Source organism: Spodoptera frugiperda, chromosome 31, assembly GCF_023101765.2.
Source record: "Spodoptera frugiperda isolate SF20-4 chromosome 31, AGI-APGP_CSIRO_Sfru_2.0, whole genome shotgun sequence".
Classification (NCBI taxonomy): domain Eukaryota; kingdom Metazoa; phylum Arthropoda; class Insecta; order Lepidoptera; family Noctuidae; genus Spodoptera; species Spodoptera frugiperda.
The window spans coordinates 4134376-4161863 of record NC_064242.1 but is presented as its reverse complement, the minus strand read 5'-3'; the positions used below and the strand labels follow the sequence as shown (position 1 = coordinate 4161863).

Sequence of the window (27488 nt, the reverse complement as noted above, 5' to 3'; positions counted from 1 at the left end):
ATACTAGACCATCGAGGTAATGTTAAAAATAGCCAAAGAGAAATTAAACCACTATGAAGTCTAACTAATTATATCGCATGAGCTGTAATTGCTAGAAACTATATAATCTTACTAAATATAGACTGGAGCCGCGATGTTTCATACCTTGGCCAATTAAACTTAGCTTATTACGTACTAGCCTTGAATTACCTGGATATATCCATAATTTACTGTAGAATATATATTTTATTTATTTATTTATTAAGTGTCACCAACATAAATACAGCAATATTGCACAATAAAAATAACAGTTACATACAAACTACCTTATCTCATATTTTTTAAAAGAAGAGCTTAAGAGAAAGATTTTACCACATGAGGATGCCCAAACTTTGTTTTCTTATTTGGTTGTGTCACATTATTTTTAAAACAGTAAGCACGTCTTGGTATGTCGTCGAGATATAGATAAAATCATTCCTTCTATGTGAAAGAAGAAGATTTTGCCCTGCAGCAGGAAAATTACAGACTGAAGATAAAACATCATATTACTGCAAAGAGATATCCAAAAGCCAAACTATTATAGGGCAGCAAACGAGCAGGAGGATCACGCTCACCTGATGGAGCAGGCTAACCTGATGGTAAGCAATCAGCGCTGCCAGAGGAGTTAAAAGTGCGTTAACCGACCTCTAAAACAGTCAATACAACAGTCTCGATAATTTGAGCCTAGGTGACTATCTGGTCAAAGTAATAATTTAAGAACTGAGCCACTTAGCATGGCTAGGTCATTTCAATCACGTATAGCTAATGGTTGAACTTGTAACAATATCCTTTATACTTTTTGATAGTCTAATTTTATTGTTAGAAAGGCAATTCTATCGACTGTATAATGTGAGAAATGTCTGTTTTGCTTTGGGCTAATTATAATTTGATTTGCAGCCGAAAAGATAATTTGGTTCAGCAAGGATAAATAATTTGTATTAATTTGATACAGATATTAATGAAAGTATGTATACCTAATTGTTTTGTAAACAAATGTACCTATAACACAATTAACTTGATATTTGTTTACAAAACATATCTAATAGTTGTAACTTAACACCTGTAAGTCTAATTACGCTAATGTAACAGTAGCCAAGTACTTAAAAGTAAGGACAATGCCCTTTGTACTAAGGGCCTCGTTGTAATTCAATATCTATAACATAAGCTCACTGCACCGTTATGCTAACATTCAGAGTCGCACGCCTGAGAAGCCTATGCATCTTGTTTAAGCAAATAGGACCACACAGACTAACTAAATGAACGTGCCTAGACGCTGTAAAGAGCTACGGTACTTAGTTTTCCCATGTAGCTAACTTGTGTTTACCTAATATACAGTTACATTCACAAATAAGATGTCTTAAATGTTTGATAAGTTTGGTATCATTAAGGAAAATTTCTTTGGGACACGGGGTTCGGAAATTCCCCATGCATCGAGATTCGAGATACTTCCAATTTGCATTTAAATACTTCATTTGTTGATTGCAGTTTACGGACGATCACCTCGCTTTTTTATTGAGTTTTTTTGCACTGCGTGCTCTAGAATGCAAAATATGATAACGTTTGACTAATCTGGTGTAGTGTCAACCGGATAAAACAGGTTACTTGTTTGTGACGTGTTCTAATATTCTCTAGCGGAAGCATTTCCAAGTGAATCTGATATTCTGGGTACATACTCTAAACTGGGCTAACAAGACGCAACCAGCTATCCATTTAAATGTCACTTTAATTAAAATTAAAAGTGCATAGATCGTTCATCTGTCACATGCCTATCGCACAAGAAGGCCAGTGGGCCACTCGATCAGAGTATGCTCAAATGAACACAACGATATTAGCTCTTAGGACTAACGAAATAAAGACACAGTAAAGCTTACAAATGACAACGTAAAGTTATTCGCTATTTGGCGACGGGAAGTCGACGATTTACTTCCAAGTTCCACATCGCACTCGAATCATTCATTTGTAACGATCTAAAGGCGGTGGTACGTATACATTGATTGCTTTATGCGATCATGTCCATTCAACCTACATGGACACTAATCAATGCAACTCTAACATATTTTTATCAAACTTATTTTTTTTACAAATTCTTCGAGTAAACCGCCTTGAATGACTGCTGTGGGAATTTGTCGTATTAAGTATTCATCGCCAATATCCTTTGCGGTTACTTCCTGTAGTGTTTGCGAATAATTTACATATTAACGGTAAACGATAATTATTGTTGTAATTTCTTTAAACTTAACATGTCCGTGTGATTGGTTTAGAATTTCGCACGAATAATATGTGGGTTGATATGACCTATACAAAATGTTACGGTTCTAGAATGTATTTTAAGATAGCTAGATTTTGTTCTAGCATTAACGTGCCAAATAATTCTATGTCATTTGTGTCAAGGATAGAGTTCAATATGATTTGCGACTGAAGTGTAATTGTTTTAGACCTCGTTTTAATTACTTGGTCGTAAAAACTGATTTAATTTATTTTATAATTTATTTAGCCGTACATTTCCATTTCATTAACGAGTCTTGAATTATTTATAATTATGTTTAACCTTTTTCTTTTATTTGCAGGCGACTGAAATTGAAGTGGCTCCGATCAACTCCTTGCTTGCTGGATTCTACCTTCTTCTTGGACCTATTGCCTCGGCCTTAGCAAACAAGTGAGTTTAAATTCATTGAATTAACATTTTTAACTTCCTCTACCTACCCCAATTTCTTATGTAGGTTTACTGGTGAATAAAATCGAAAAAGCGTCTTTACTGCAACTGTGAAAACAATAAAACTAGCAAACAGATGCCATTAATCTGTCGATCAGAACGAACTTAAAACTCAAAAATAAACAAGCTTTAAAATAGAAACTGTTACTTTAGAAACACTAGACACTGGTTGCGTAACTAGAAGCGTATAATTTTTATTGGATTTTAATGCTAAATTGTTTTACAGATACGGATTCCGAAAGGTGACTATCCTGGGGAGTTTGATCTCCGCAGCTGGCTTCGCTATCTCCTACTACGCCACGAGTCCCCAATTTCTATACGTTTCTTATGGAGTAATCGGAGGTATGGACCGTAAATGATACTTATGAATATTTTAAAATCACTCTTACCTTATTAGTCGCGACTTCCAAGTTCGCAATTCTCATTCGACCAAACTCATTCATAAAGCATCCTTCGTGCTGTGTTTGTTTTGTTTCCCTCTTCAGGAAAGCACAATGATTTTGTATATCATCGAAGTACGAAAATTGAAGTGTTCTCTTTTTTCTAGGATTTGGAGTTTGTCTGATATTCATGCCCGCTGTGCTGACCGTCGGATTCTACTTCGAGAAATGGAGGGCCCTCGCCACAGGAATAGCTCTATGCGGCTCAGGAGTTGGAGTCTTTGTCATGTCACCCATCACCAAGTCACTTGTTGATAATTATGGTTGGAGGATGACCATCTTCAGTCAGTCCGGTAAGATATTGAATTTAATTTGTAAAATGGAAGTAAAAAATGTGAAATATTATCCCAGTTCTAATTTTGTTACATAATTTTCAGGTATGATGTTGCTGTGCATCCTTTTCGGATTAACCTTCAAACCAATTGAACCAGTACATGTTGTAGTAGAAGAAGAAGCCGCCACAACTGAAGAAGATGAAGCGGAACGTAATAAATTAGCGGCAGAGAAGCTTAAAAATATGATGAAACTTGAAAGCAGACTCGACTCCCGTATAAGGATGCCACATGACATGAAATTCGCAACCAAATCCAGCCCTCACACTTGGATGGGCGTTTCTAATAACACACGTTACCCCACAGCTGAAGAAGTCTTCCGTGGAAGCAGTACTTACATAAATGGTCAGCGACGATCTTCCGCTACTGCAGGAACGATTAAAAGTAATCTGGGAGCTAAACCCGTTTACGCCACGGTCAGCGAAAAAGACGAACAAGAAGACTCCAACGCTACTCCTGAGCAGGCAACTCAACCTTTGATTGGATCAGTACTCCGAGTCATGTCTCGCACCGATTTCAGTCAACAACGCCGTTCAACAGCTGACTTGGTTACCAGACCCCTGTACCGTGAGGACATCTTCTTCGGAGCTAGTTTGGCCAGACTTCCTCAATACACGTCACGAACATCTCTTGGGTACCATTTGGCTGTAACACACGTACCGTCACCTGAGGACGAAAAGGAAGAAGAAACAAAGAAATGCCGAATTTGCCCAGTAGCCGTGCGAAGAGCCTTAGCCACCCTTTTGGACGTAAGCCTATTCAAGTCTGTAACTTTCGTGATTCTGGCTCTCAGTGGTTTCTTCACAATGACTGGTTTCTTTGTGCCCTTCGTGTACGTGCAAAACAGAGCGCGTGAAAATGATGTACCACCCGAGGCTGTTGAATGGTTGGTGTCTTCGATTGGAGTAGCAAATATTGTTGGACGATTGCTCTGTGGACTGGTGTCATCCATGCCGAAGGTGTCCCCGTTGTTGGTAACCAACATTGCTCTCACCATGGGCGGTCTCGCTACTATGCTGAGTAACTTGTGCTTCGATACCTACTTCCAGTACGGATACTGCGTCATATTCGGCCTTTCTGTGGGTAAGTTTAAACTTTTTGTGTTTTGTCCAACTAGGAATAAGTAAATGCTGACGTCATATAATTATATTTTTCACGATTCCACCAATCCTCGTACCTACCTATATTTAATTTTTTTTTATATTTCAGTCAAGTAACATTCGTTTTATTTTCAGCTTGCTTCGCTGCCCTGCGTTCCATCGTCGTTGTCGAATTCCTTGGACTCGAAAGATTGACCAACTGCTTTGGCCTGTTCCTCCTCTTCCAAGGAATTGGTGCTTTAATAGGTTCACCTATTGCTGGTAAGATTTTTTTATATTTGTTGTAATTGAAAAATCTTCAATACTATTCAATAAGTTTTGCTCCCATCTTATATAGCAATTGTTTGTAAAATTCTAACCTTCGATAGTAAACGATTTATAAACGTTGACCCGCATGGTTATATAAATGTTAACGGGCTAATAATAGTCCAATAAAAAACTTTTTATGGAAGTACTTTATTGATGTGGGTTAATCGATGGATAGGTTAAATGTTTTCGTAGTGTTTCTATCTTTAGTAATTTCATCGTATTAAAGATGTTCTCGTTTGTCACAGGAATGCTGTACGATGCCACAAAGAGCTACGCTATATCATTCCACGTATCTGGGGCATTTATACTCCTATCAGCAGTTATGTGCTATCCTATCAATAGGATTAGCAAGTGGGAGAAGAAACGCGCCGAAGAGAATGAGAAGTTGAAGAGCACTGTCCCGACAAGTTTGGTCGACAAAGTATAACCGAAGAGACACATTGTTGCGGACAACACATTGTTGCCAAATGGACTCTATTGAAAAATAGTTCAAGCAGTTTGGTAGCTGCCGGATGAGTGTGTAAACGAAGCATAGGTAGCTGGCATTCAAATGTACCGTCTGCCGAAGAATGAGTGTGCACTAATGCATGTGATGAATAATAAATTATGTATCTGCATAGTGTGAATACCAGCCTTATTCCCGTATTCATGAATGACCTTAAATGTAAGTGAATGCACTCGCTGCCATTGTAATGGTTTAACATTGCCTTGGCGCATTCGTTCATGAATATGGAAATTAATTTTCTGTAAGACTCGGATTTTTTAATCTACATTTATTTACAAAATGTACCTAGTGTTATTTTAGTTGTATCAGTACCTAATATTTGGAGAGATCAAGTTACATGTAATTAATAATTTAATTAATGTTTACAGTCCTAAATATGTACCTCGAATACGAAATTATCAATTAGATACATTCCCAATAGTTAAGGATTGGCCAAATTCAGTGAACCTTTGCATGCAACGAGATATTTTCGGAACGAAGAAAAAGTGAAGTAAACTCGTAGATACTCTTCCTACAAACCTCACATGATTAGATATGTTCCCATCCGAATTGAGTTTTTTGTATCCTTTGACCAGTCCTTTAATCTTTGTCAAAACTGCAAGAGTTATTTGCTTTTGCAATAATTCGATTAAGTCAGATAAATGCATTTAAAATAGGTTTAGAGGTTTTAAAAGTACAAAGACTCGAAGTATAAATATTATAGTTTCGCAGTTTTGTCTCAATTAGGGCCCATTGAAGGAGATCTGAAGCCAAAATGTACTTTAAATTTTAGTTGTGTTACATTTAACTAGATAATGTTGCGTGTGCCTAGTTGTTCTAATGCCCAAATACTCAAACGCCTCTCAATGATGCATGGGCGCCGGCTGAACTATTTCCCAAGGGAGAATCTGCATGACCTGCATCTACTCTGACAGTTTCAATGTTCAAAGGTTTTATAAGTGGACCGACTTCAGCGAAGGTCACTCCCGTTCTATCCATTAATCATCAATTGGGTGTTACACACGGGGGTTCAAAAATATTTTTATTTCTCTCTTGACATCTCTTTGCGTCCTATTGCTGGCGGCCATGTAACGATGTTACGTTTTGTTCTGTCACTACAGAAAGTGACCGAGAGTTTGGCTAAATGGCAACTTAAAATTGAGTAGCGTTTCAGTGTTCGAGGCGTAAGTGGTGCATAATATAAGACTACTATTGTATAGTTGTAATTCGTTTTAATGGTTTACTGGTAATCAGTACCTATATACTAAATATGTGACGACTGATGATGAAAGAGTGAAGGGTTGAAATTTTTTAGCAATCGTGCCTTATCGTGTGGACTAACTACCTATATTTTTCTGGAAATATTTCTATTTACGTAAACAAATTAAACTCTCGATAGTTACTGTTGTTATTGAAGATGTTTTATTGTAAATAAATTGGTAATATTTTTCCAAAAAATTGCACAATACATGCAATGATTGTAGGTAATATGTTACTAACGTATTTTATTTAGTTTAAGGACTATTACTGTGGCTGTGGTCTTCTAGCGTATGTAGGTATATGCTTAAATTGTGTACCTAATTAAGAAATCATAGTCATTTAATTTCGAATCTTAAATGTTGAAAAACTACATATCAAATTTTTGTTTGGTCTGCCCATTTTTGTGGCAATGGATTTTATTTATTGCAATCATGGATTATGATTAGATATATCTAGTTTCGTAAATATACATTTTTGTATATAATGACAAGAATTTGTTATGATGCGAATACTTATACACGTACTTAACTATTCCTTCCATATTATAAAGGACCGAGTACTTCGAAAAGTACAATGTTGTTTATAAATAAATAAGAATTTGTGAGATTTTGTGATGGTGACTATGATTTTTGAGTTGTTTTTTTATTTATCGATGCCACAGTGCCATATAGAGTAACATTATTTAAGGAATTATCAATAAGAACGCGTATGGACTATTGTCTTGCCGTAAATCATGACAACGTACAAATTGTCAATTGAAATGTGTCCATTTAATAACTGTTTTAGGACAAATAGTGTGTAGAACCTACACTATAGTCTTCCTTGGCCCTTTTGAAATACACGATATTTGCCAAATAAACCTTTATATAGTTTTATTTTTATATATCCATATCTTTCAATTTAATGAAGTGATGGTATTACCTAACTGAGCGAGCGCATCAAGCTACGTCGGTCGGCTAAAGACGACGTGACGTGCCGTCCCATGGCACCGTACCGTGCACTAAAACAATGCGGCACGTTACCGCACCTTTCCACGTTTACGACGCCGTGACGTGGAGATGTGGACAGGCCTTTAGGTACCTACACGTTAACCTAAACTATAAATTGGGGTAAGTACCTAACCTGACTGGGCTTCGAAGGAGAGCAGAAATTATTCTCTGTCGACCCCTATTACTAGGTTCGGGGACGGTGGATTTAGGGAAGTCCCCGTCACCCCGTTCTAAAGACCCCGAGACGGTGACGCGTATAGTGAATTGTGTCCACGTCCACGTGCGCCTCCGTGACGAAGCACGGAGGATATCAACACCTCACTTCTCTGTGCATCTTGAGGTGGGGCCTGGCAAGGCAGGCCGCCACGTGTTTGAGGGCTGCGGAAGAATGTTTCCCGCACCCACGTGTGAAGCGGGACACTGGGGTGGGTTCTAGTCAGTAAGAGTCTGACAGTCCTTTTCTTTTCGTCCTCCGCAGGCGAGTGCTCTATGCGGATTTCCTACCATAGAGTAAAAAAAGTACCTTAATATGTATGTATCTAATAAAAGTTTTTTTTTTATGAAACACGCCGGTAATCGAGCAGACGTATTACCTGATGGTAAAGCAATCGCCGCCGCCCATGGACACTTGAAACACCAGAGGCGTTACAAGTGCGTTGCCGGCTTTTTGGGAGTTAGGAATTTAAGGGTTGTTGTTCGGGAATCGGGGATAGGGAAGATTGGGAAGGGGGAATTGGGCCTCCGGTAACCTCACTCACACAACGAAACACAACGCAAGCGTTGTTTCACGTCGGTTTTCTGTGAGACCGTGGTATCACTCCGGTCGAGCCGGTCCATTCGTGCCGAAGCATGGCTCTCCCACACTTAAAAGTTTAGTACTTACTACACCCTCTGACTGATTGGGCTTATCAACAAATACCTATAACTACGTTATCTCTTTTTCGAGTCCTTTCCAAGCACCTACCAATGCACGCACATATCGCTGGCCCCTACGTAATATAAATCAAAATTTTGAATCACTTTCCTGTAAGTAGGGGTTTTGCAGTTCCAATATTTTACATTAGTAGCGCCTGTCTATATAATTTTGCGCTGGATTGAATGTTTTCCCTGAATCCACCACTTTATAAGATAGGTATTTTGAATTTTAGTAATGGATCACAGAATTTGTAAAAACTTATAAACGTACGTAAATTATTTTCAAATAAAACTAATATTGGCGCAAAAAGATGTTATATTTGCATTTTATTTACAAAACATGTCTATGAGTTGGAGTTAGGTCCGCGTCTGCGTCCGAATGTCTGCACAACGTTGACAAATCTGTAAATAAAAAATATACACATTAGTTTAATTCATTCCATGGAAAATAAAATAAAAGTCAATTTATTATCTCAACCAGCTTATAAGAATTATGCATCGCTATATAGTTTATTGAAACTATTTGTAATCATGATTTACTTTTGCATTAATTTAACATACAACTAAATAAAAGGAATAGTACGAAAAGGCGGTCAAATTCCTTTTTTACATAACGATAGGTGGGTTTTGAGGTAAGCTTCAGGGCACCAAAATAAAGGTACAAGTAATATTACTAACAATCTCTCATTCAGAGATGGAACTCGTAATAAGTAAAGCAGCAACAATCAAATTGATAAATCAGCTCTTAACAATTAATCAGCTTTTAAGATAAGAGAAGTAGTCGGAAACTTTCGAGTTGATTGGGCTTATAAGGATCAATAATTATTTACCGTCTGTTGTACTGAATCCTACGCTTGGCACGGCCAGTCTTCTTCTTCTTCTTTTGCTGTTTCTCGACCTTGGGGGTCTGTCCTTTGACCTTACCTGTAAGAAAAAAAGGAGTGGATGATTTTCATATATGTATGTACATTTATTAGTCTTATAAAGGGTTTATTGCATTAGCGATTTCACCCTTAAATCAGCTTCAGGCCAACCAATGACTCATGGACATTAGTTGTTATGCAGGTGAGAATTTTAAACTTAAGGCCCAATGAGAACTTTGGATTTGGCTCATTGGGAGACCAGATAAACTTATGTGTGACAGTTACAATAAAATTGTGACCACTGGACCATTGAGATTGTTGATTAGGATGGGTAATGATTGCTATCTAATGGCATTACTTGCCTCCAAAATCCACAAGGAGCAAGCAATGTTTTGGGAATATTGTATGATTTATTCAAGGCTTTTGATTGTGTTCTTTATGATACATCAATCAGGATGCTATCTGATTACAGAATGCATGGTGCGTCTCTGGACCTTTTTACTTCTTACTTGACTAACATGCTTCAGAGTTGAGGAAAAAGAAAAAATTTCTACTGCATCTGTTGTTGAGATGGGTGTTTCTCAGGGACCAATTCTTGGGCCATCTTATTTCTTGTTTATGGAAATAACTTGTCAAAAAGTAATTAACACTGTAAATATTGATCTCTCAACAACACACTGGTTAAGTACCAATATTATCTTTACAACACCAAATGCTACACATGCAAATGCTAGTTTGCTGATCAAGGGTGAGGGGTCAAGACCTGAAGATATAATTGTGCACAAGTTACAAAACTAATAATATTTTTATGGTTTGGTTTACTATTTCCCATTTAGAATGTAAATCAACTATTTCATTTACAATCAAATAAATTAAATGTTTCTACGGTTTTACTACTTAATTATGTTTAAGTTAATGGTGAATAACTTGATCGTTAGATTGATTCTTAGTAAATCATTAGAGAATACAACCTGTATAGTTCAGTTGTTAGCAAAATTAATTAAAATTAAAGTTTTCTTAAGGATGTAGTAAAATGTCAACAATCTCAGCTACTTATTGGGAAACATGGGAACTAAATTAAAACTACTTATCAATTCAGCATTGAATTACTAAGAGAAATACTGCATACAATTCATACAGAATTCCCAAACCAATATTTACTACATATTTCCAAAAGGTACAGGTATGTTATTATTATGTCGGTAAAAGGTACTTGTATTGTTGTCAATGATACATTGAAACTAGGGATGTTGACAGAATATGAACCTCTCTTGTAAATAAAGTGAAAATAATCAAATAAGCTTACCAGCACGAGCCAGGGAACCGTGGACTTTACCACCGGGAAGTGATACTGTGATATCAAGCTGGTTGGAAGCTAATTCTGACGCCAAGCATGAATCTTCTACAGCAACACCATTAACCCACACTGTCAGAATCGCATCATCATCAGCATTTCCAGAACTAAGAAGGCGGTTCTGAAAAATAAAATCAAGTGACCGATCAACACAATTGTCCACTGTTTCGACATAACCTATAAATAATTATTTTGATCACATACTGAATTTTGCGAATTTATCTGTTCAGATATTTATAAATAGTAAATATTTAAATTATTTACTAGGCAAAGAAGACTTATGTATTAAAAAAACATATGGAACTAAGTCACGGTCAAAAAAATACCACGACTATAAAGTGGTTATATTTCGACAAATTTTCAGAAAAGTTCTTGAAATTACCTTGATCTGAGCGATCGTCTCCTGCCCATCAACGTCTAACACCGAGGGTGTCAATCCTTGGATGAACAACTGCATTTTGAAGTGTTCTGAAATGAAAACGTAATATTCAACGGCGTGGTCCAAGAGCACTACAACAAACTTTTCATTAAATACACGGACAAAGACTAATTAACACATTTTTTTAATTTTATATCCAATATTAACACAAATACTAACACTGAAATTGCGTTTTGGCCCAGAAAATCACAAATATAAATTAAAAAATGGGAATCATGAGAAATACTAACCTTATCAGGCAAGTCTGACAAGCGAAAGAGTGAAACCAAAGAGAATAACAGAAACTAACAAAGATGGCGGAAGGAAAAGGAAATAGAATATGTAGTCGATTATCAATTTTAGTCGAGTCTAGTCTATGGAATGGAAATTCGTTTGTATACTATATAATTATAACACAATATTTATTCATGGGAAAATAGTATTAACATGCTTTAATATAGTATATAACACATACATATAGACTAAATAATAAAAAAAACTAACTTAAAGTGTCGAAGGAATTATTCTAACCGGAGTTATGAGATAGGGTGCCCCAAAGACTTGCAGCATTACTACGTTGAATTGCATTGGTTACTTTACTTTTGACCAGCCTGTCGGTTACCTGAAAGTGTCAACCATAAAATATCTTAGTAAAGGAGATATTATGCACTTGAACAGCACGGCCCTAAAGTTTTAACTTCAAACGGTTCGAAAGTATAATTGCCCATCAGACTTTCGGTGTTTAAGGTTCTCCGCAGTAGCAGCGGCAGTATTAGCTCAACGCTTATCACAGCTTGGCAGGTGGGATGATGCCAGAGTATTATCGCAAGTGGTGTTTTATACTAAAGGCCTACCCATCTTCCTAGGGAATAATGACATACCGGTGACAAGTTCCCAATGAAATAATATCATTAATACCAGCGTGTCGAGCAAAACGGCCCACGCTACGGTTACAGACGTGGTGTCCAAGCTACTTATTATACTTTTTGTGTCCAAGGCTGTTGACAAGTTCACTATAACGACACAATGAGGCGAGCAAAAGGCAACACCAATTCTAAGACAAATTTTGGCACGGAATGTGATGCCTAAGTCGAGTCCCATTCACCAATGCAATTTTATTTTTAGCACTCTATTCTACTAATGATGATTGTTATTTAGTAATGATGATTAGTAAGGTTAACATCTTTATTGTATGGTCCACTTTATATTTAGGGTGGAAAACAAAATAAACAGAATTTGACAATCGTTTTCTAAACGTTGGCAATCATTCTGTCCACCCTAAAGCTCGTGATTGGCTGTCTGAAAAAAGCGGCTGACTGTACCGTGTGATCTGTCTGATTGTGCTGTGATTTCTTTTGCCGAAAAATGGTTAAATAAATTATACTGTTATCACTGATACTCATTACTCCTCTGTTAATTCTTTATCATGCTGTCCCAGCCGGTCCGTCGGATCTTGAATATATTATTGCATTTGGTTGTGAATATACTTGTTGCTGTTCAAAATGTTTATTACCAATTCCGGAACAAAAAGTGCTTTTTAGCTCCAAATGTGGTAACTAAAAGTGATATAAAAGTTGTATTAGAACATTTGCCGAGAGTTACCAAGAAGCTCAAGCATTTGGTGATACTGACGGACACAGATCACCATTCGTTCAGTGACCTGGCTCGCATGGTTATATGGAGCCTCGTAGCTGGAATATCTTACGTGAGCTTTTACGATATAACAGGTAATATCCTCCGCACGAAGGACCACCCAGTTTTCTTATTAGATTTCTCGTCATTTATCTCAAGCAATCAACCTATCATTAACCAGGAATTAAAATATAAGTCTTAAAAATTTTGTTATTATTTTTTTTTATTAGGGTAGTATAATAAACTGTGTAACAACGTACAATATTGTAAAATTTTACACATTATTACTACATAAACAAGTCTCAGATAGAGATGATGTGTATGCATTGATATTAGATAACACAAGATTGATGAAATATCTACTTGATAGTTGCAATGACAATGATAGGTGGTACAATATTCAAATCTCATAGGTTCAAGTAATTTTATATTGCTTCCAGTAAATTTTGAATAATCACTTCAATTAATTTTTTCTTTTCAGGAGAATTAAAAGAAAACGAAGAAAAACTATTTCTTGAAGTAGAAAGAAATAAAAAAGGTGTGCCAGGTTGCATAAAATGGGGCAGAAAGCCGGACTTAAATGGTTACACAAATGGCATGCAAGCCCACACTGTGTACATAAATATTTTTGATAGTAAAGATGGTAAACCATACATAGCGCAATGTATTCGCCAGATAGCCGAAGATAGACTTATATGTAATAGAGAATCAGATGAGTATTCAGCACAAGAATTAAATGATGCTCTAATGTTAAAATACCCTTCCATTCCTGATCCAGAATTAGTTTTATATACTGGTCCATTATGTCGTACCCATGGTTTACTGCCATGGCAAATAAGACTATCAGAATTTATACAACTTTCATTAGACCATAGTGTAAGTATTGATAATTTCATAGGAGCATTGTTCAGATACAATAAATGTGATCAAAGATTTGGTAAGTGAGGTTGGGTTAGCGACAGTGATAGGCCTAAGTTTAATTTAATACTGTTATGCCATTGTTGGACAACATCTTGAGTGTATGTATGTGTATATAGGTGCTTTAAATAATAACATCATTTTCATTCATGGAAGATATTTTAGTCTTTTTACATTAAATGCATACATATTCTTATCTTTAGCCTGGCCTATGTGATCATATAAATATATTGTCATCATTATAAATTGGTATATTACAAAATCTATGATGTCTTTTGGATTGTATAGATTTTAATTTTTATATAAAAATTAGATGTACTACATTACAAACAGTGAGCAATAACTAGATTGATTGAAAGTGAAATATTTATAATTTTAAATAAACATTATTTAAATTTGATCATCTGTGATGTTTTCTTTTGGGATCTTTAATTTTCTATTGACTGAAAATTATTCCATAATCATTTGTCAAATATATGTTTGGTGTTGCAGTTGTATCTACTTAGATTATGGTGACTGATTATCATGAATTATCATCAAACTCATCATGTACTTACTCTATGTAATAGATTGGGAGTTACTTTGTGTTTACTTTCATACCAATTTTTTTGTAGCAGGACTAAATCGAGATATTTTTCCTAGGGAATCAAGTACCTGGATTTCCTGTAGGAAAACTATATAAGGGAACCATTCTATATTTTATTGAAGAACAATTAATTTTTTACTTTACCTATACTGTTGGGTTGTTTGGTCATAATTGGTTTGAGTCATGACCTAGAAAACAATTTTCCAAGTGGTAAGTATCGCGTCATATTGGTATTCTATGAAATTCACTAGCAACTCATAGTGTGCTATTTCAATGAATAGATTTTAGTTATATCAAGTATAATCTACTGTTCAAGTATCAAGTCTTAGATAAGTAGGGTTGCACAGGATTGTATATGAGCTGTTAAGCCAATAAAACTACCTAATCATTGTCTATATGATAAAGAAAAAAGGAGCTGTATAATAGCAAGAGAATATTAAAAAAATATAATCATATAAGGTAATGGTTATGTTATTGAATCAAACTACGCTATAGTAACTGGGGAAGTTGATTAACCTGAATGGGTATTTTTGAGCAGTTAATAAAGGCACAGGTACCTATTCTTTTTGGATTGTTTGTATAAGCGTCGCGCAACGGTGACTTCAATATTATATGGGTTCAGGGCATGGTTCCGCGCATGTGACTCTACAGTTAGAAATGAAACAACAAAGGTAAATGTGAAGTGTTTATTATATTAAAGTATTACGCGAATAATAGTGCACACTAAAATACTATACACAAGGGACTAATATTTACATCTTGCACGTACTTATGATTGCCCCCACCTGCAAGAGAAAAATAAAAAAATAATATATCACAGCCTTATAGCTTTTTTGATGTCAGAAATGCATTCGGTAATTATAAAGCTGATAGCTCCTAACATGCGATAAAGGACGGATGTTCCCTAATGCGTATCGTACTAAACGTCTCGGACATGATAAATGTTTCGTGATAGTTATCTAACGAAATGGAACCGAAAGATAATGGATTGTAGTAGTTACCGGTTATTGTAACGACACGGATGTTTAATTTTTAATTTACTCACAAGTTTTATTTACACGTTCAATTCGATTTTTACCGATGTATGTACATTGAAGTAGATAGATGTTTTAATTTATTCAAATTATATGTATTTAGAATGCTTCCATATGTAGCTCTGTTAAGTTCAATGCTAGTTGTAAATACATAATAACCAAAGTATATACCGACTGTAATAAAAATATACTTAGCATTTTTATTGTAATGTTCTGGATGATAAATAATTATTATGTAAGGATTAATGACATTTCTGACATCATCCTAATATTCATAGTAGTACCTAAAGGGCTCGAGGTAACTTGTTTTAGAAATATTATACATAAAAATAATAAACTTATAGTATGCTTAGACTGCATTATCTTAAGCAGCATGGTAATGAATAAATCGTTTTTTTCTAAGTCGCAACACACAAGTTTACAAGATAGATGGAAGTACAACCTGTTCGCTGTGTAACCTGATGTTCACCGGCGGTGGCGGGAGTGACTGCCGCTGCGCGATCGACGCCGGTCGTAGTCCCTAGACCGCTCATACCTATCGTACTTGTCGTAGTCTCGGCCCGACCTGTCGTAAGACCTGTCCCGCTTGGAGCTATCCCTGTCGTAAGACCTCTTGTCCCTCTTGTGTGAACGCTCTTCAGACCGATCCCGCGATGCCTTCTTGCGCCCCGAGCGCGATTCGTAGCTGATGGAACGCGACCGCTTCGTACGCTTCCTAGGACGCTCCTCCTCAGAGTCATCACGATATTTATGTTTGTCGTAGTCCCTACTCCTAGAAGATTTGTGTCTATCGTAGTAATCATCTTTTTTCTTGGACCTAAACTTGTCGGATTTCTCAGAGTCGTCGTAGTATTTTGATTTAGAGTAACTCCTATCGCTTGATTTGTGAGGTTTGTCTTTTCTATGTTTATCTTTCTTAGATTTTCTACGAGACCCGCTAGAACTAGAGCCCCGACGTTTACGTTTCTTGGATTTAGAATGGGCTGTGGAGTCTTGTTCCGTCTCCGACGAGGATTCGCTCGAGCTGGATGAGGAATCATCTTCAGAGTCACTGGTAGACGAGGAGCTTTCTTTGTTGGCTTTACTGGAAGATTTTGAATAGGGGCTAGGTGTTCGATCTCTTTTACTTGATTTCTTAACTTTTTCTTCTTGAATAGTATCTAATTTTCTGACTCCATCAGTTTTATCTGACTTATGATTTCTTTTATCTTTCGAGAGGCGACGTTCAGGTAACTTGTCAGGGGTGTCGCTGTCTGGTGGTGGTGTAGCAGATGATCCTGGAACGAGCAATAGAAGAATATTTACGCACATAATTATGTAGAAATAGGTAGTTTATTTGAGTCACTCTAGGATATAAATGTATTAGTCAAATAATTATTAGCATAATGGTCACATTCAGGCTGCATTTCACAGAAAATGGTAATACTAACGTGATCGCCTGGGTCTCTCCGGCGTAGCGTTGTTGGGAGTGGAAGACTCTTCGATGGCTTCTCTTGCTTCAGCGCGCCTCACTTCAGCTTCTATTTCCCGTGCAGTGCGCTCGAAGTCCAGCCTCTTGCGTTTGATGATATCCTGGTAACAAGAAAAAAACAATTATGTTTTTCATATACCTAATATTATGTACAATCTAACAGATATAGTCCTAAATCTCTGATGATTAATTTTGTGGAGTTTATTTCATAATAGGTAATAGGTAGGTATCTCAAGATTATGATATTGAAATAAGCGTTTTAAAATAAAGTCGAAAATCCTACGTACAAACACAGACTGGAAGGGAAGGTGTTTGTAAACGGAAAATCTATATGAAAAGCCACGGTTTATCAGTAATAGCAAAAAGAATATGTATTACTAATTAACATTAACACACAATTTAAAATGTAAATTATCCTGCAGCTGCGTATATACTTAAATATAAAGTTAATTAACATAATTACGTGTACTCTACCGTCGTAAGTACTGACATATATTATTGTTATAAATAAGGTCATGTGTTTCATCGTATCGTATCGCTATCAAAGTACGTAATTAGTCACGATGCATCGACATAGTTATCAAATAATGTGGAAAACACCACTAGTTGTATACACTGGCCTATGGACTCTATTCCAGACTGTAGATATAATTACTAAGACATTATTTCTTACATCTACATCTGCCCTTTAGGAAAATAGAACCAGGGGCCTTAGTCTGCTATTACAATTGTGTCAGAATGGTCGATCATTGATCAGTGCAGGAGGGACGGAGCTATACAACCTACATAGCTCCGTCCCTGTTGCTATGATCGACCATTCTGACACAATTGTAATAGCAGACTAAGGCCCCAGGGATTCTTTCCTTGCCAGCGGTGTTCGCGTTAACTCGCTTTTATTTAGTTTTTCATTATTTAGATATGGTATATTATGTTGTATTTACCTGTAGCTGCTGATCAGAGAGGTCGTCCTGGTCCTCTTCCTCGCTGTCGTCCGAGCTGCTCTCGTACGCGCCCAGCCCTGCACACACACGCACTACATAGTATCCAGCCCAACACACACATAACTAATGACGTAACATACAATACCACCTACTTCAACGCACAGAAGACAATAGTTTGTGTACCATTTTTGTACATTAATAATCAAGTATAGATACCACCTTAAGTAGGAATAATGCATCTATTATAGTAGTAGCGAAGTTTTTTTTTTATATAGACACAAAATATAATACGTAACGACCTCCGAAACCAATAAAACAAATCACACAAAATTTCCTTAAATAATTCACCGATAATAATATATTTTGTAATTAAAGTATTTAGGTAATATAACATCTAAAAAAATTCTGTACATTTCTTACCAAACATCCACTAAAAACAATGCATTTAAACACTGTTGATACAACGTATTGCCAATTAGGTCAACACTAAAATACTAATTATGATGCTGGACTGCTGAAATGAGAAACTTGGGAGTAACATACATGGCGGTTCGCATACGACTTCAACAACAAACATTTTTGATAGTTTTTCTGCGAAATTAAGAGAAAAACCACCATTTATGTTTTGTACGCAAATATCTGGCAAACTTGTGTATCTGCTGCTGTCTGCTTATTGAGAGTATATTGGGGGAAAGTTAGGATGCGGATAGTAGCGGGGCGCGAGTAAGTTTGCGAGATACTTGCGCTCGCTCGGCAATAGGAACGTAACTCACCGAGCCCACTGGCGATAGCGGCCAGTGCCTTCGACTTGCTCGCCTTCATGGCGTTGAGGCGCGATGCTTTTACCATATAAATAAAACCAACATTAATCACACACACCACATGTATTCAATTGTCAAACTGGCAACATCTGAAATAAGACTTTATTAGCGATAATATATAACACATTTTTGCACATCACAGTTCTTCGTGTTCACAGCCTATGTCTATATCTCGATGCGAGACGGTATATCACAGTGTGTAGGTATATCACATTTAGAGTCAGTACGCGATAGTTTCTCGTGGTACAAAGTTATGTCTTGACGGAGACCGTCGGTCCGTTTGGGATAAGCTTAGATGAGTGGAAATACCTTGTAGGGCGGTATATCGGGCCAATTCTTCCTGGCTCACCGTTTGAATCTCCTGGTCCGTCACCTCAAGGAGGATTTCTGTGAGGGAGCGACGGACTGCAAGCATCTGCGAATGTTTTTTTAAAATATATGTAAAGTATCATCATCATTCATAAGTCAATCATACTTAATCTTTCCTTCACTCTGTCTGCGCTGAAATTGTAAAATATTTCCCAAATATTATGAAAAAATGGTGACCACATGGTTCATAATGGATGGGAAATAATTGACTTGTTAGGCCTGACTGACTATTGTTCCAATAATGACTATTTTGCAGAAAACATACAGTATGATAAACATCCTTATCGTTAAAATTTAGAAATTCTTTTTTTAAAGACATGGTAATTGATGATATTTTTGTTTGTATTGTAATTTATGTTTTTACGAATAATTCTGCATAAAAGTAATATATTTTCGGATAAAATGCTAATTTGTTAAACCCTCTTTAATTATTATGGTAGATGAGCGTAATCTGTAAACAGATTTAGAATTTAATGGTCTTTTTATGAACTCGGTTGAATATTCATAATACATAAATTTAAAGTTCATTGAAGGTATCAAAAGGAGCAATTTTCGTTATAATAGAAGCTTAGCCCCTTTGCACACAAAGCATATCGTAATACATCTATTATTTATAGTTTTGTGTCCAAAGGGGCTAAAATTGCAAGAAAAATAAGAGATAGAGAGGGGAATGAGTAAGAGTAAGAGAGAGGTAGAGGAGAGAAAGTAAGATATTAAGAAAAAGAGACGGCAAGGAAGGAAGGGAGGAAGGAAACAAGGAAGGAAGGGATAATATCCCTTTTTCCGACCCTCAACCTAAGTCAACCGTCAGTATGTTACCACTTCTTGCATGATCTCCTCTTTGCTCCTCTTGACGAGAGCGGGAGGTTCCTCTTTCTCGTCAGGCGGAGGGCCGGCCTCGTCCGGCGGCTCCTCCTTCACTGGACTCGACGATGCGGGCTCCTTCTCCTGGTCTTCACCTTCGGAATCCGATTCCTGTAACAAAAAATAATTTTGTATGAAGTATCTAGTTTGTAATGTACTTTTTTTTTAATCTCAATTTTTATTAGGGCTTTTTTCCTAATAGGAACATGACAGCCCCATTATATGATACAAAATACAGTACATAGAAAGCAGCTAAACCAGGTTTAGCTTGCCCTTCCCTTAAGCTTAAAAAAGAAATGGTGAAATGTAATGTACTGATGAAGATTTTTGTACCACCGGCAAAGTTTACTGTAGTACATATTTAAAACAAAATTCTGTGGTACACTCGCTATCCGCCGCCCTGTTTTCCTCATGATTGCTCGCGCCGAGTGCATGTGAATATCGCCTAATGATGGTCGAACGCCAACTTTATCGATTATACAAAGACCTCTTATAATCTTTCCTGCATCTCGTTTAGTTTCATGCCTTTTTGAAATATGTTATGTATGTACTTGGTACTTAGTGTATGTAATTTCTGCTTATTACAATGGGCAAAAGCATCTAATTTTTTATGGTAATAAACTTAATTAACATATATATTGTACCCTAATTAATTATTTATTACGTTTTTATTTGTTGATAAGGTTTGTTTTCCATCTTCATGGGTCAGTTGTGACCTTGAGAATATTATTAGATTTGGTTTTAAAAACAACGATATGATATGGTTCTAAATTAAATAAATACAGAAACCACAGTTCTACAGTGTGCAGTGCACAGCTGCAGTTCAGACCTACGGGAGACAAAATATTTGATTTATTTTTGTTTTATATTGGTCGTGTCGTCGTCCTAATTATTAACTTTCCACTCGAATAGTGATACAGACTACATTATCTTTCGACCATATGGTCAAAAATATCTAGTTAACAATCAGAGCTGACTTCATAACTACTTGGGAGGAGGCCAAAAGGAAGATTTCCTATTAATAAACTATTTAACTAATTTCATTAGTTTGTCCTAGTTTCATGCTCCTGTTCAAATATCTTAGATAAGACTATGCCAATTATTATTCTTGCCAACATATCTTGTAATTGATTTTATTGTAACTTTCGTGAGACATACTAAATTAATTATTATGTTATCGGCTTACTCACGTAACGTTTTGACGATTAACTCGACTAGTTTCAAGCCATGCAAGAGGCTCATATTCATGAGGAGCATTTCGCGACACACGACGCGGCGATTGTCACGCTGCTACTGACGACTCGAGTTTCGCGCCCATCGCGCCCTCTGCCTGGAATCGCGCGTACTATACGGCGCGTGCGACGTTGTTGGCTCGTTAGACTCGTTCGCCGGCGGCTGCGTAGGTGTTGGGTTCGATTCTCGGGTCGACGCAAAGACGGTGCTGCATACCGCGCTCACTGTGTCACACTCCAGACCCGCAACATTGTAGGCTGACGCAGATTGTAGACTTGGCTTCCAGGCAGGAGGTAATGCCCAGCCACCGTCTCTGTTGAAGTTGGGACGACGACTTATTTCGATGGCCTCACGTACTTTCCGCGGTACGAAGTATTTCTCCCTCGCTAGTACAGAGACCTTGTCGAAACGGAGGAAGTGAGTCGTGCCCGCGCTACGAAATAAGTCGTCGTCCCAACTTCAACAGAGACGGTGGCTGGGCATTACCTCCTGCCTGGAAGCCAAGTCTACAATCTGCGTCAGCCTACAATGTTGCGGGTCTGGAGTGTGACACAGTGAGCGCGGTATGCAGCACCGTCTTTGCGTCGACACGAGAATCGAACCCAACACCTACGCAGCCGCCGGCGAACGAGTCTAACGAGCCAACAACGTCGCACGCGCCGTATAGTACGCGCGATTCCAGGCAGAGGGCGCGATGGGCGCGAAACTCGAGTCGTCAGTAGCAGCGTGACAATCGCCGCGTCGTGTGTCGCGAAATGCTCCTCATGAATATGAGCCTCTTGCATGGCTTGAAACTAGTCGAGTTAATCGTCAAAACGTTACGTGAGTAAGCCGATAACATAATAATTATCTTGTAATTTATAATACTAGCTCATGTCAGCGGCTTTGCCCATAATTAAAATAAATAAAGGAGAAAAAGGTGTTTACAAATAGACTATAAATTAACTATGGACATAAAATGACTAACTAGTTGTCCTGGCGCGCATAGGGCGGCAAACAAGCAGATGGATCACTTGATGGTAAGTGACCAGCGTCGCCCAAGGACAACCTCAGAGGAAACGCAAATGCATTGCAGACTTTTAAGAAAGAAATATTGGAATATAACAGGTGACAATTCGTTCCAGTATTGTTGTGCCAGACTGAAAGCTATAATAAATTATGATGGTACTAAGGGTACTTACGAATTTGCTCTTAGGCGGCATAACTGGTTGACCTCCGGCCTCAGCTTTCATTCGTTCTAATTCCTCTTCTTCTAATCTCTTCTTTTCTTTCTCTGCTTCTTCTCTCGCCTTCAACTCCTGCTCTCTTTCTATCGCCTTCTGCTTCTCACGTTCCATTTTTTCTAAACCTGAAATGTGATAAATGAGATTTTAAGAAATTGATACTCATACTGGTGAATGAAACAGTTCTTCTGACAATGTTAACGTTAACATGATAGTCCATACCATATGAAAGTGCACATAAACTTATTATGCTCCTTAAAAATAACATAATTAGTAGAGAAACCTGAACCCACCTTCCCTAATCCAAGCTGGAAGCTGACGCCGCTTAGCTGCATCAATTGTAGAGGTCACCATAGTCGTGGGCATGACTATTGGCTCGATCACGGGAGGTATCGCGGGCGCTTTATCCCTGAAAAGATGGAAGAGCGATTAATTAACAATTGTAGTACATGTTATTATGTAAGGCAAGAAGGTATAACTGATAATAAAATGGGAGTGGCTGTTTGTGAAATTGAAATAACCGGTTTTTACAATTTTTGTCTGATCTCTGAAATAGCTGGACCGATTTTAACGGGATTTTTATTGACAGGTAGCTGATGTACCAAGGAGTAACTTAAGCTACTTTTATTTTAAAAACCCAAATTCTGTCAGAAGTCATTATTCTACGCGGGCGAAGTCGTGGATAACAGCTAGTACCAAATAAAACTTAATAAAAAAGAAAAATACAACATTGAGATATATTCATAATTTAATCATGCGTTTTTCTAACTATTATTTATTTTAACTCAGAACTAAATAAGATTAATCCACCAAAGTAAATCAATTTCTAGTTAATGTAGTCATGCTACTAACAGTAGCACTCAGACTCATGATTATTTAAAACCGGCCTTTCTTTCATGGTTTTGTCATACAATAGCTAAGCTACCTATTTTGTGTGCAAACGCTTTACATAATGTTAAAGAGAGTGACGTCATCATTGAATGCAGTATACTGAATAGATGACCTTGGTATATATTTTAGTGTCGAACTAGCCGTATTTGTTAAATATGCTAATAAACGGACTGGAATTTTTACATTCTGAGATTGTTATGGAACAAGTTTCTATAATTATAGATGATAATAGATTTTAGGCTGTATTCCTTGGACATAAAATACATTACTGTAAAGATAGGACAAATATTTAGTATGTTTTGTGTTTTAAAGAAGATTTAAATTCTTTAGTAAAGTATAAATACTGCATTTTTTCTGTTATGAATGATAACGAAACAAGTTTACATTTTACAATGAAATACATGGAGTACAGATAATTGATTATTTCACATAGATTGTAGATATAGATAAATTATTGCAGTACCTAACAAGTTTGACCACTCAAACTGTGAAGGTATTATTTCCTTAACAAAATCTGTTGGCAACAATTATGCATGCATAATAAAATAAACGAATCGAAAGTTTGTTCCAATTAGTGCAGTAGTCTATTCACTGGTTTAATAAATGGAAACTGGGTATGCTAATTTTGTTTATCCGTGGCAAATTCCAATATAAAAAATGCTGTTATTGGTTTTTGGAATTTAGAAATTCTTAATTGTAGCCTGACTTGTATAAAAGATTAGTGTTGCACTAACAACTAAAAAAAATAAAGACTGGGAACCTCTCTAATTCAGGTGGGCTAACACTAAGTTAAAAGGGTTCAGCAATAAAAGGGATAACATTGTAAAACATTGTTTTCTCACAAAAAGAGCAAAATACTACTTTAAAACCTCTGGCTTTTTTAAAGAGGGAAAATTATCCTATGACTTCACTCGTCTTGGGCGAGGCGAGAGAGAGACTCTTGCTGACTAAGAATCACCCCATTCCTACTCCTGTTTTCTTCTACTACTACAATATTGAATGTTATTTACCTCTGTGACCTGGAAGTTCTAGATGGCTTGTGTTCTCTATTCTTGCTCTTAGATCGCCTATCTCGACTGGAACTACTGCTCCTGCTGTTGTTCTGTTCCACTTGCGGCGCCGTCCAGTAGCCATGCTGGAATGTTGGGGCGGGAGTGCCCGTAGTGTATCTGCAACATTTTCAACTTTATTGTAGTATTTATAAATACTATTATAGGTTGTACAGACTGATACCTAGTTACCTAAAGAATTATTTTTGTGTTAAGTCCATTTATTGAAGGAGTTTATAAGTCTAGTAGCGGTTGAAACCGGGTGAGTGCTAGCCTTGTAATGATGTGTAAAATGTATTAAAGAACTTTGTCAATTTGGGTCTGTACCAACAACAACAATTTACAAGGACACAAAAAAATATTAAATGTGTATTGTAATAATTCCCTGCAATTTGCTTATATTCCCAATTAGCTAACAGCATGTTAGTTATAACCATTTTAAATTTGAAGTCTTATCAAACACAATCACAAAATGGTATTTTAATTATAAAGCAGACTTTAATGTGATAATTATTACAGAACATAAATACCTAGTAATAATCTTTACCTGTAATTTTAATGAAAAACTTGCTTGTATTATGAAATCTAACCTTTTCAATCTAGTATTATGAGGCCTTGAATTTTAAATCTTAATTTTTGATCAGATAGTTTTCATATGGGTTTATTGTATTATTTGATTGTATTTTTGAACATTTCTAGGATTATGGAAAGCAATAAAATTATATCAGTTATTATGTAGACCAGTGATTTAGTTTGCAGCACTTGAGATAGGAATGCCATTAAAATTTGTGCTGTTATTTTTGATGCTATTATCCTTGAAGTAACTGGGGCAGTTCATTCAAGTATCTTGATTTATCTGTGTTTAGGAAACATGTAAGTCAAGTACCTATCCAATTAAAAATGTTGGATTACTAAATGATAATCGTTAAATATGTAGCTAAATAGAATAAATATTTTTTACGGTAGATATTAAAATACATTTAAACAATAGAGGCTTTTACATTTCTCAATAAATTTATTATTATAATTCAGTAAAATAGCAATTTTAAATTCAAATTACAAATAGTTAGCACTGTACAATAGAGTTATCTTGCAATACAGAGCTGTATTGTAGCCTAACAGGCAATTGAAGGACTGGCAACTCGTTAGCAACACCTCAATTATTGGCATGCCAAACATGGAAATTACAAATTCTATGGTGATAACTATAGCCATATGTATATTAGACAGGTTTTATGGCTTGTTTGCCACAGAAGTATAAAATCCACAGATCCCTTTTACCCTTAACAATATCAAAGTAGAATTCCTTACATTGCATATCATACACAACTGATATGGAATTCTACATACATAGTGTATGAGAATAACTTGATCAATGGTTTGATTGACCAAACAATATCTATACCATATTACAAAACCCTATTCATTGTTGGAATTATTACCATATTTGTTGAAGATGGAGTCTATACAATATGTAGATGAGTCATCAGTTGGGTGAAGAGCTAGCTTTAGATCTTTGTTAGATGTTATTGGAGCAGAGCAGAACACTATTTGTTTAGGTTTTCTAGGTCAAATATTGATTCTTGTGAATCTAGAAAAAGGTTGGATGTATACGGTTGACTAGATGGCATTCCTATTGTTTAAGATTGTGAATGGAGTTTTCAATTTAAAAATTCTCAACATTTCCTTTAAATGACTAGCAACTTCTGGTGCTTTGACATATTCATGACTGATTGTTATGATTACTTGTTTGGTTTATGGAAAATCCCATTTGGAAAATTTATAGTAACTAGTAGCAAGATGCTTTGTGCTTTATGTGTAGTAGAGATTATCTTTTTTACAGTCTGTTTAGTATACAGTAGAAAAAATATGGTATTTAAAAATATTATACTATTGGGCTGTTTCAAGTAATATGTATATATATCTATAATTTGATGTAGTAATTAAAATAAGTGTAATATCTTACCCAGGTATTGGAGCAGCTGTTTCGGGGGGTACAGTATACCCTTCTACGATAGGTGGTATACCTATAGCAGGGTCTGGTGGTATTTTAGGCTCCACTGGCCCTGAACCTGACCATCCCCAACCTTGGGAGAAAATTTTCATTTAGATAAGTTTTTCTAGATAAGAAAATATTTATGTAATAAAAGTATTAGGTACTCTATGCTCTTTTAAGGAATAATTAGCTTGTACTTAAGGATAAGAGTCACTGATTAGATAACCTTTTAAGGTGTATATGCCAACTAGGTTTCTTCAATTTCAAAATTCTCAGAATATACATTTTTGATAAGATCCTTAAGAATATGGCTATAGCTCATATTCAAATCAGTTCTAGACTCAAGTGTACTCAAATGCAGTAAACATTTTAATCACATGACAGAAAGTATTGAGGACCTAACACCTTGGATAAATAAAAACAAGTCCAATTCCTGATAGCAGACTGACTTGAAGATTGTTAAAACCTGTACATAATTATTTTTAATAGATATGCATTTTTCAATATCCAGATTAATCTACAAATTATCATCATTTAGATTTTTTCCTAAATTTTGAATATCAGTCTAGTCTAGCCGATTGTTATTAAGCCATCATTAATAATATTTTTGGCAAATTAGACTAATGTAAAAAGTAATGGTATTTTTAGTAGACAGTTTATAATAATGCCATACCCCATTGATTCCAAGATCCGCCCCATGAGTTCGTTGTGGAGTTCCACTCAGCACCGGGAGGACCGTCTGAGTTATTATCTGGGTTCTCAACCTCCATGGGCGCTTCGCCCTCTTCTTCCGCCCTCAGGGCAGGAGGCGGCGGCGCGGCTACGATCGCCGCCGCTTCCTTCATAGCAATCCATTGCTGCGCTAAAGCAGCCCAATCAACGTGACTAGTATCAACATTCTGATATGCCGTGGGATTTAAAGCCCACTGCGTGGGATACGCAGTATTTGCGGCATCCCTACCGGAGTACATGATTCTTCAAATACGTACGCCGAATTACACAATAATACGCTATCTTCTTAAGCTAGCATATCACTAAGAACACTAAACACCTTGTGTAAACAAAATTTGGTTACTTCTTACACTATATTTATGCAAAATTCATTAGAAAAATTCATTTCAGATTCATCTGTCTTCACTTCACTTTAGCACATTTTTCATAGACTAATCTGTTTTTTTCTCGAACACATTGTTGTCATGATACCTGGTTTGTCTATGGTTAATCAGATTTTTATAAATATCATTTTTGTAATATAGTGCATTAAT

General features: G+C 36.4%; 4 protein-coding genes across 7 annotated transcripts in view; 2 read left to right on the top strand and 2 right to left on the bottom strand.

Annotated features, from left to right (window-relative positions):
- The window catches only part of LOC118276496 (monocarboxylate transporter 3), a 37969-nt gene extending 30454 nt beyond the window's left edge, over nucleotides 1–7515 (top strand). For both annotated transcript variants that reach the window (XM_035594838.2, XM_035594839.2), the window contains exons 4-9: nucleotides 2586–2674; nucleotides 2958–3073; nucleotides 3279–3464; nucleotides 3549–4586; nucleotides 4739–4864; nucleotides 5158–7515. In XM_035594838.2, coding sequence (XP_035450731.1) covers nucleotides 2586–2674; nucleotides 2958–3073; nucleotides 3279–3464; nucleotides 3549–4586; nucleotides 4739–4864; nucleotides 5158–5339 — 1737 coding nt within the window. In that variant the 3' untranslated portion in view covers nucleotides 5340–7515. The remainder of the gene's footprint in view (nucleotides 1–2585; nucleotides 2675–2957; nucleotides 3074–3278; nucleotides 3465–3548; nucleotides 4587–4738; nucleotides 4865–5157) is intronic.
- Nucleotides 7516–8858: 1343 nt separating this feature from the next.
- LOC118276497 (FAU ubiquitin-like and ribosomal protein S30) lies at nucleotides 8859–11573 on the bottom strand. 2 transcript variants are annotated; one of them, XM_050707233.1, is made up of 5 exons: nucleotides 11447–11573; nucleotides 11160–11245; nucleotides 10730–10898; nucleotides 9391–9484; nucleotides 8859–8962 (listed from the first exon to the last, which is right to left on the bottom strand). In XM_050707233.1, the coding sequence occupies exons 2-5, from the start codon at nucleotides 11232–11234 to the stop codon at nucleotides 8905–8907; spliced, it is 396 nt and encodes a 131-aa protein (XP_050563190.1). In that variant the 5' UTR covers nucleotides 11235–11245; nucleotides 11447–11573; the 3' UTR covers nucleotides 8859–8904. The 2 variants fall into 2 exon arrangements, with proteins under 2 accessions (XP_050563190.1, XP_050563191.1); XM_050707234.1 differs by having other exon boundaries at nucleotides 11376–11508.
- An 890-nt stretch (nucleotides 11574–12463) lies between these two features.
- On the top strand, nucleotides 12464–14148 carry LOC118276498 (dehydrodolichyl diphosphate synthase complex subunit NUS1). The gene is made up of 2 exons (XM_035594843.2): nucleotides 12464–12922; nucleotides 13309–14148. The coding sequence occupies exons 1-2, from the start codon at nucleotides 12622–12624 to the stop codon at nucleotides 13770–13772; spliced, it is 765 nt and encodes a 254-aa protein (XP_035450736.1). The 5' UTR covers nucleotides 12464–12621; the 3' UTR covers nucleotides 13773–14148.
- An 855-nt stretch (nucleotides 14149–15003) lies between these two features.
- LOC126912916 (arginine/serine-rich protein PNISR) lies at nucleotides 15004–27394 on the bottom strand. Of its 2 annotated transcripts, XM_050707348.1 has the most exons (12): nucleotides 26897–27394; nucleotides 26194–26314; nucleotides 24189–24347; nucleotides 22581–22696; nucleotides 22246–22412; nucleotides 19787–19942; nucleotides 18908–19013; nucleotides 18551–18616; nucleotides 17778–17854; nucleotides 16796–16937; nucleotides 15808–16642; nucleotides 15004–15116 (listed from the first exon to the last, which is right to left on the bottom strand). In XM_050707348.1, the coding sequence occupies exons 1-11, from the start codon at nucleotides 27192–27194 to the stop codon at nucleotides 15831–15833; spliced, it is 2220 nt and encodes a 739-aa protein (XP_050563305.1). In that variant the 5' UTR covers nucleotides 27195–27394; the 3' UTR covers nucleotides 15004–15116; nucleotides 15808–15830. The 2 variants fall into 2 exon arrangements, with proteins under 2 accessions (XP_050563305.1, XP_050563306.1); XM_050707349.1 differs by having other exon boundaries at nucleotides 15004–16642.
- Nucleotides 27395–27488: the final 94 nt, after the last annotated feature.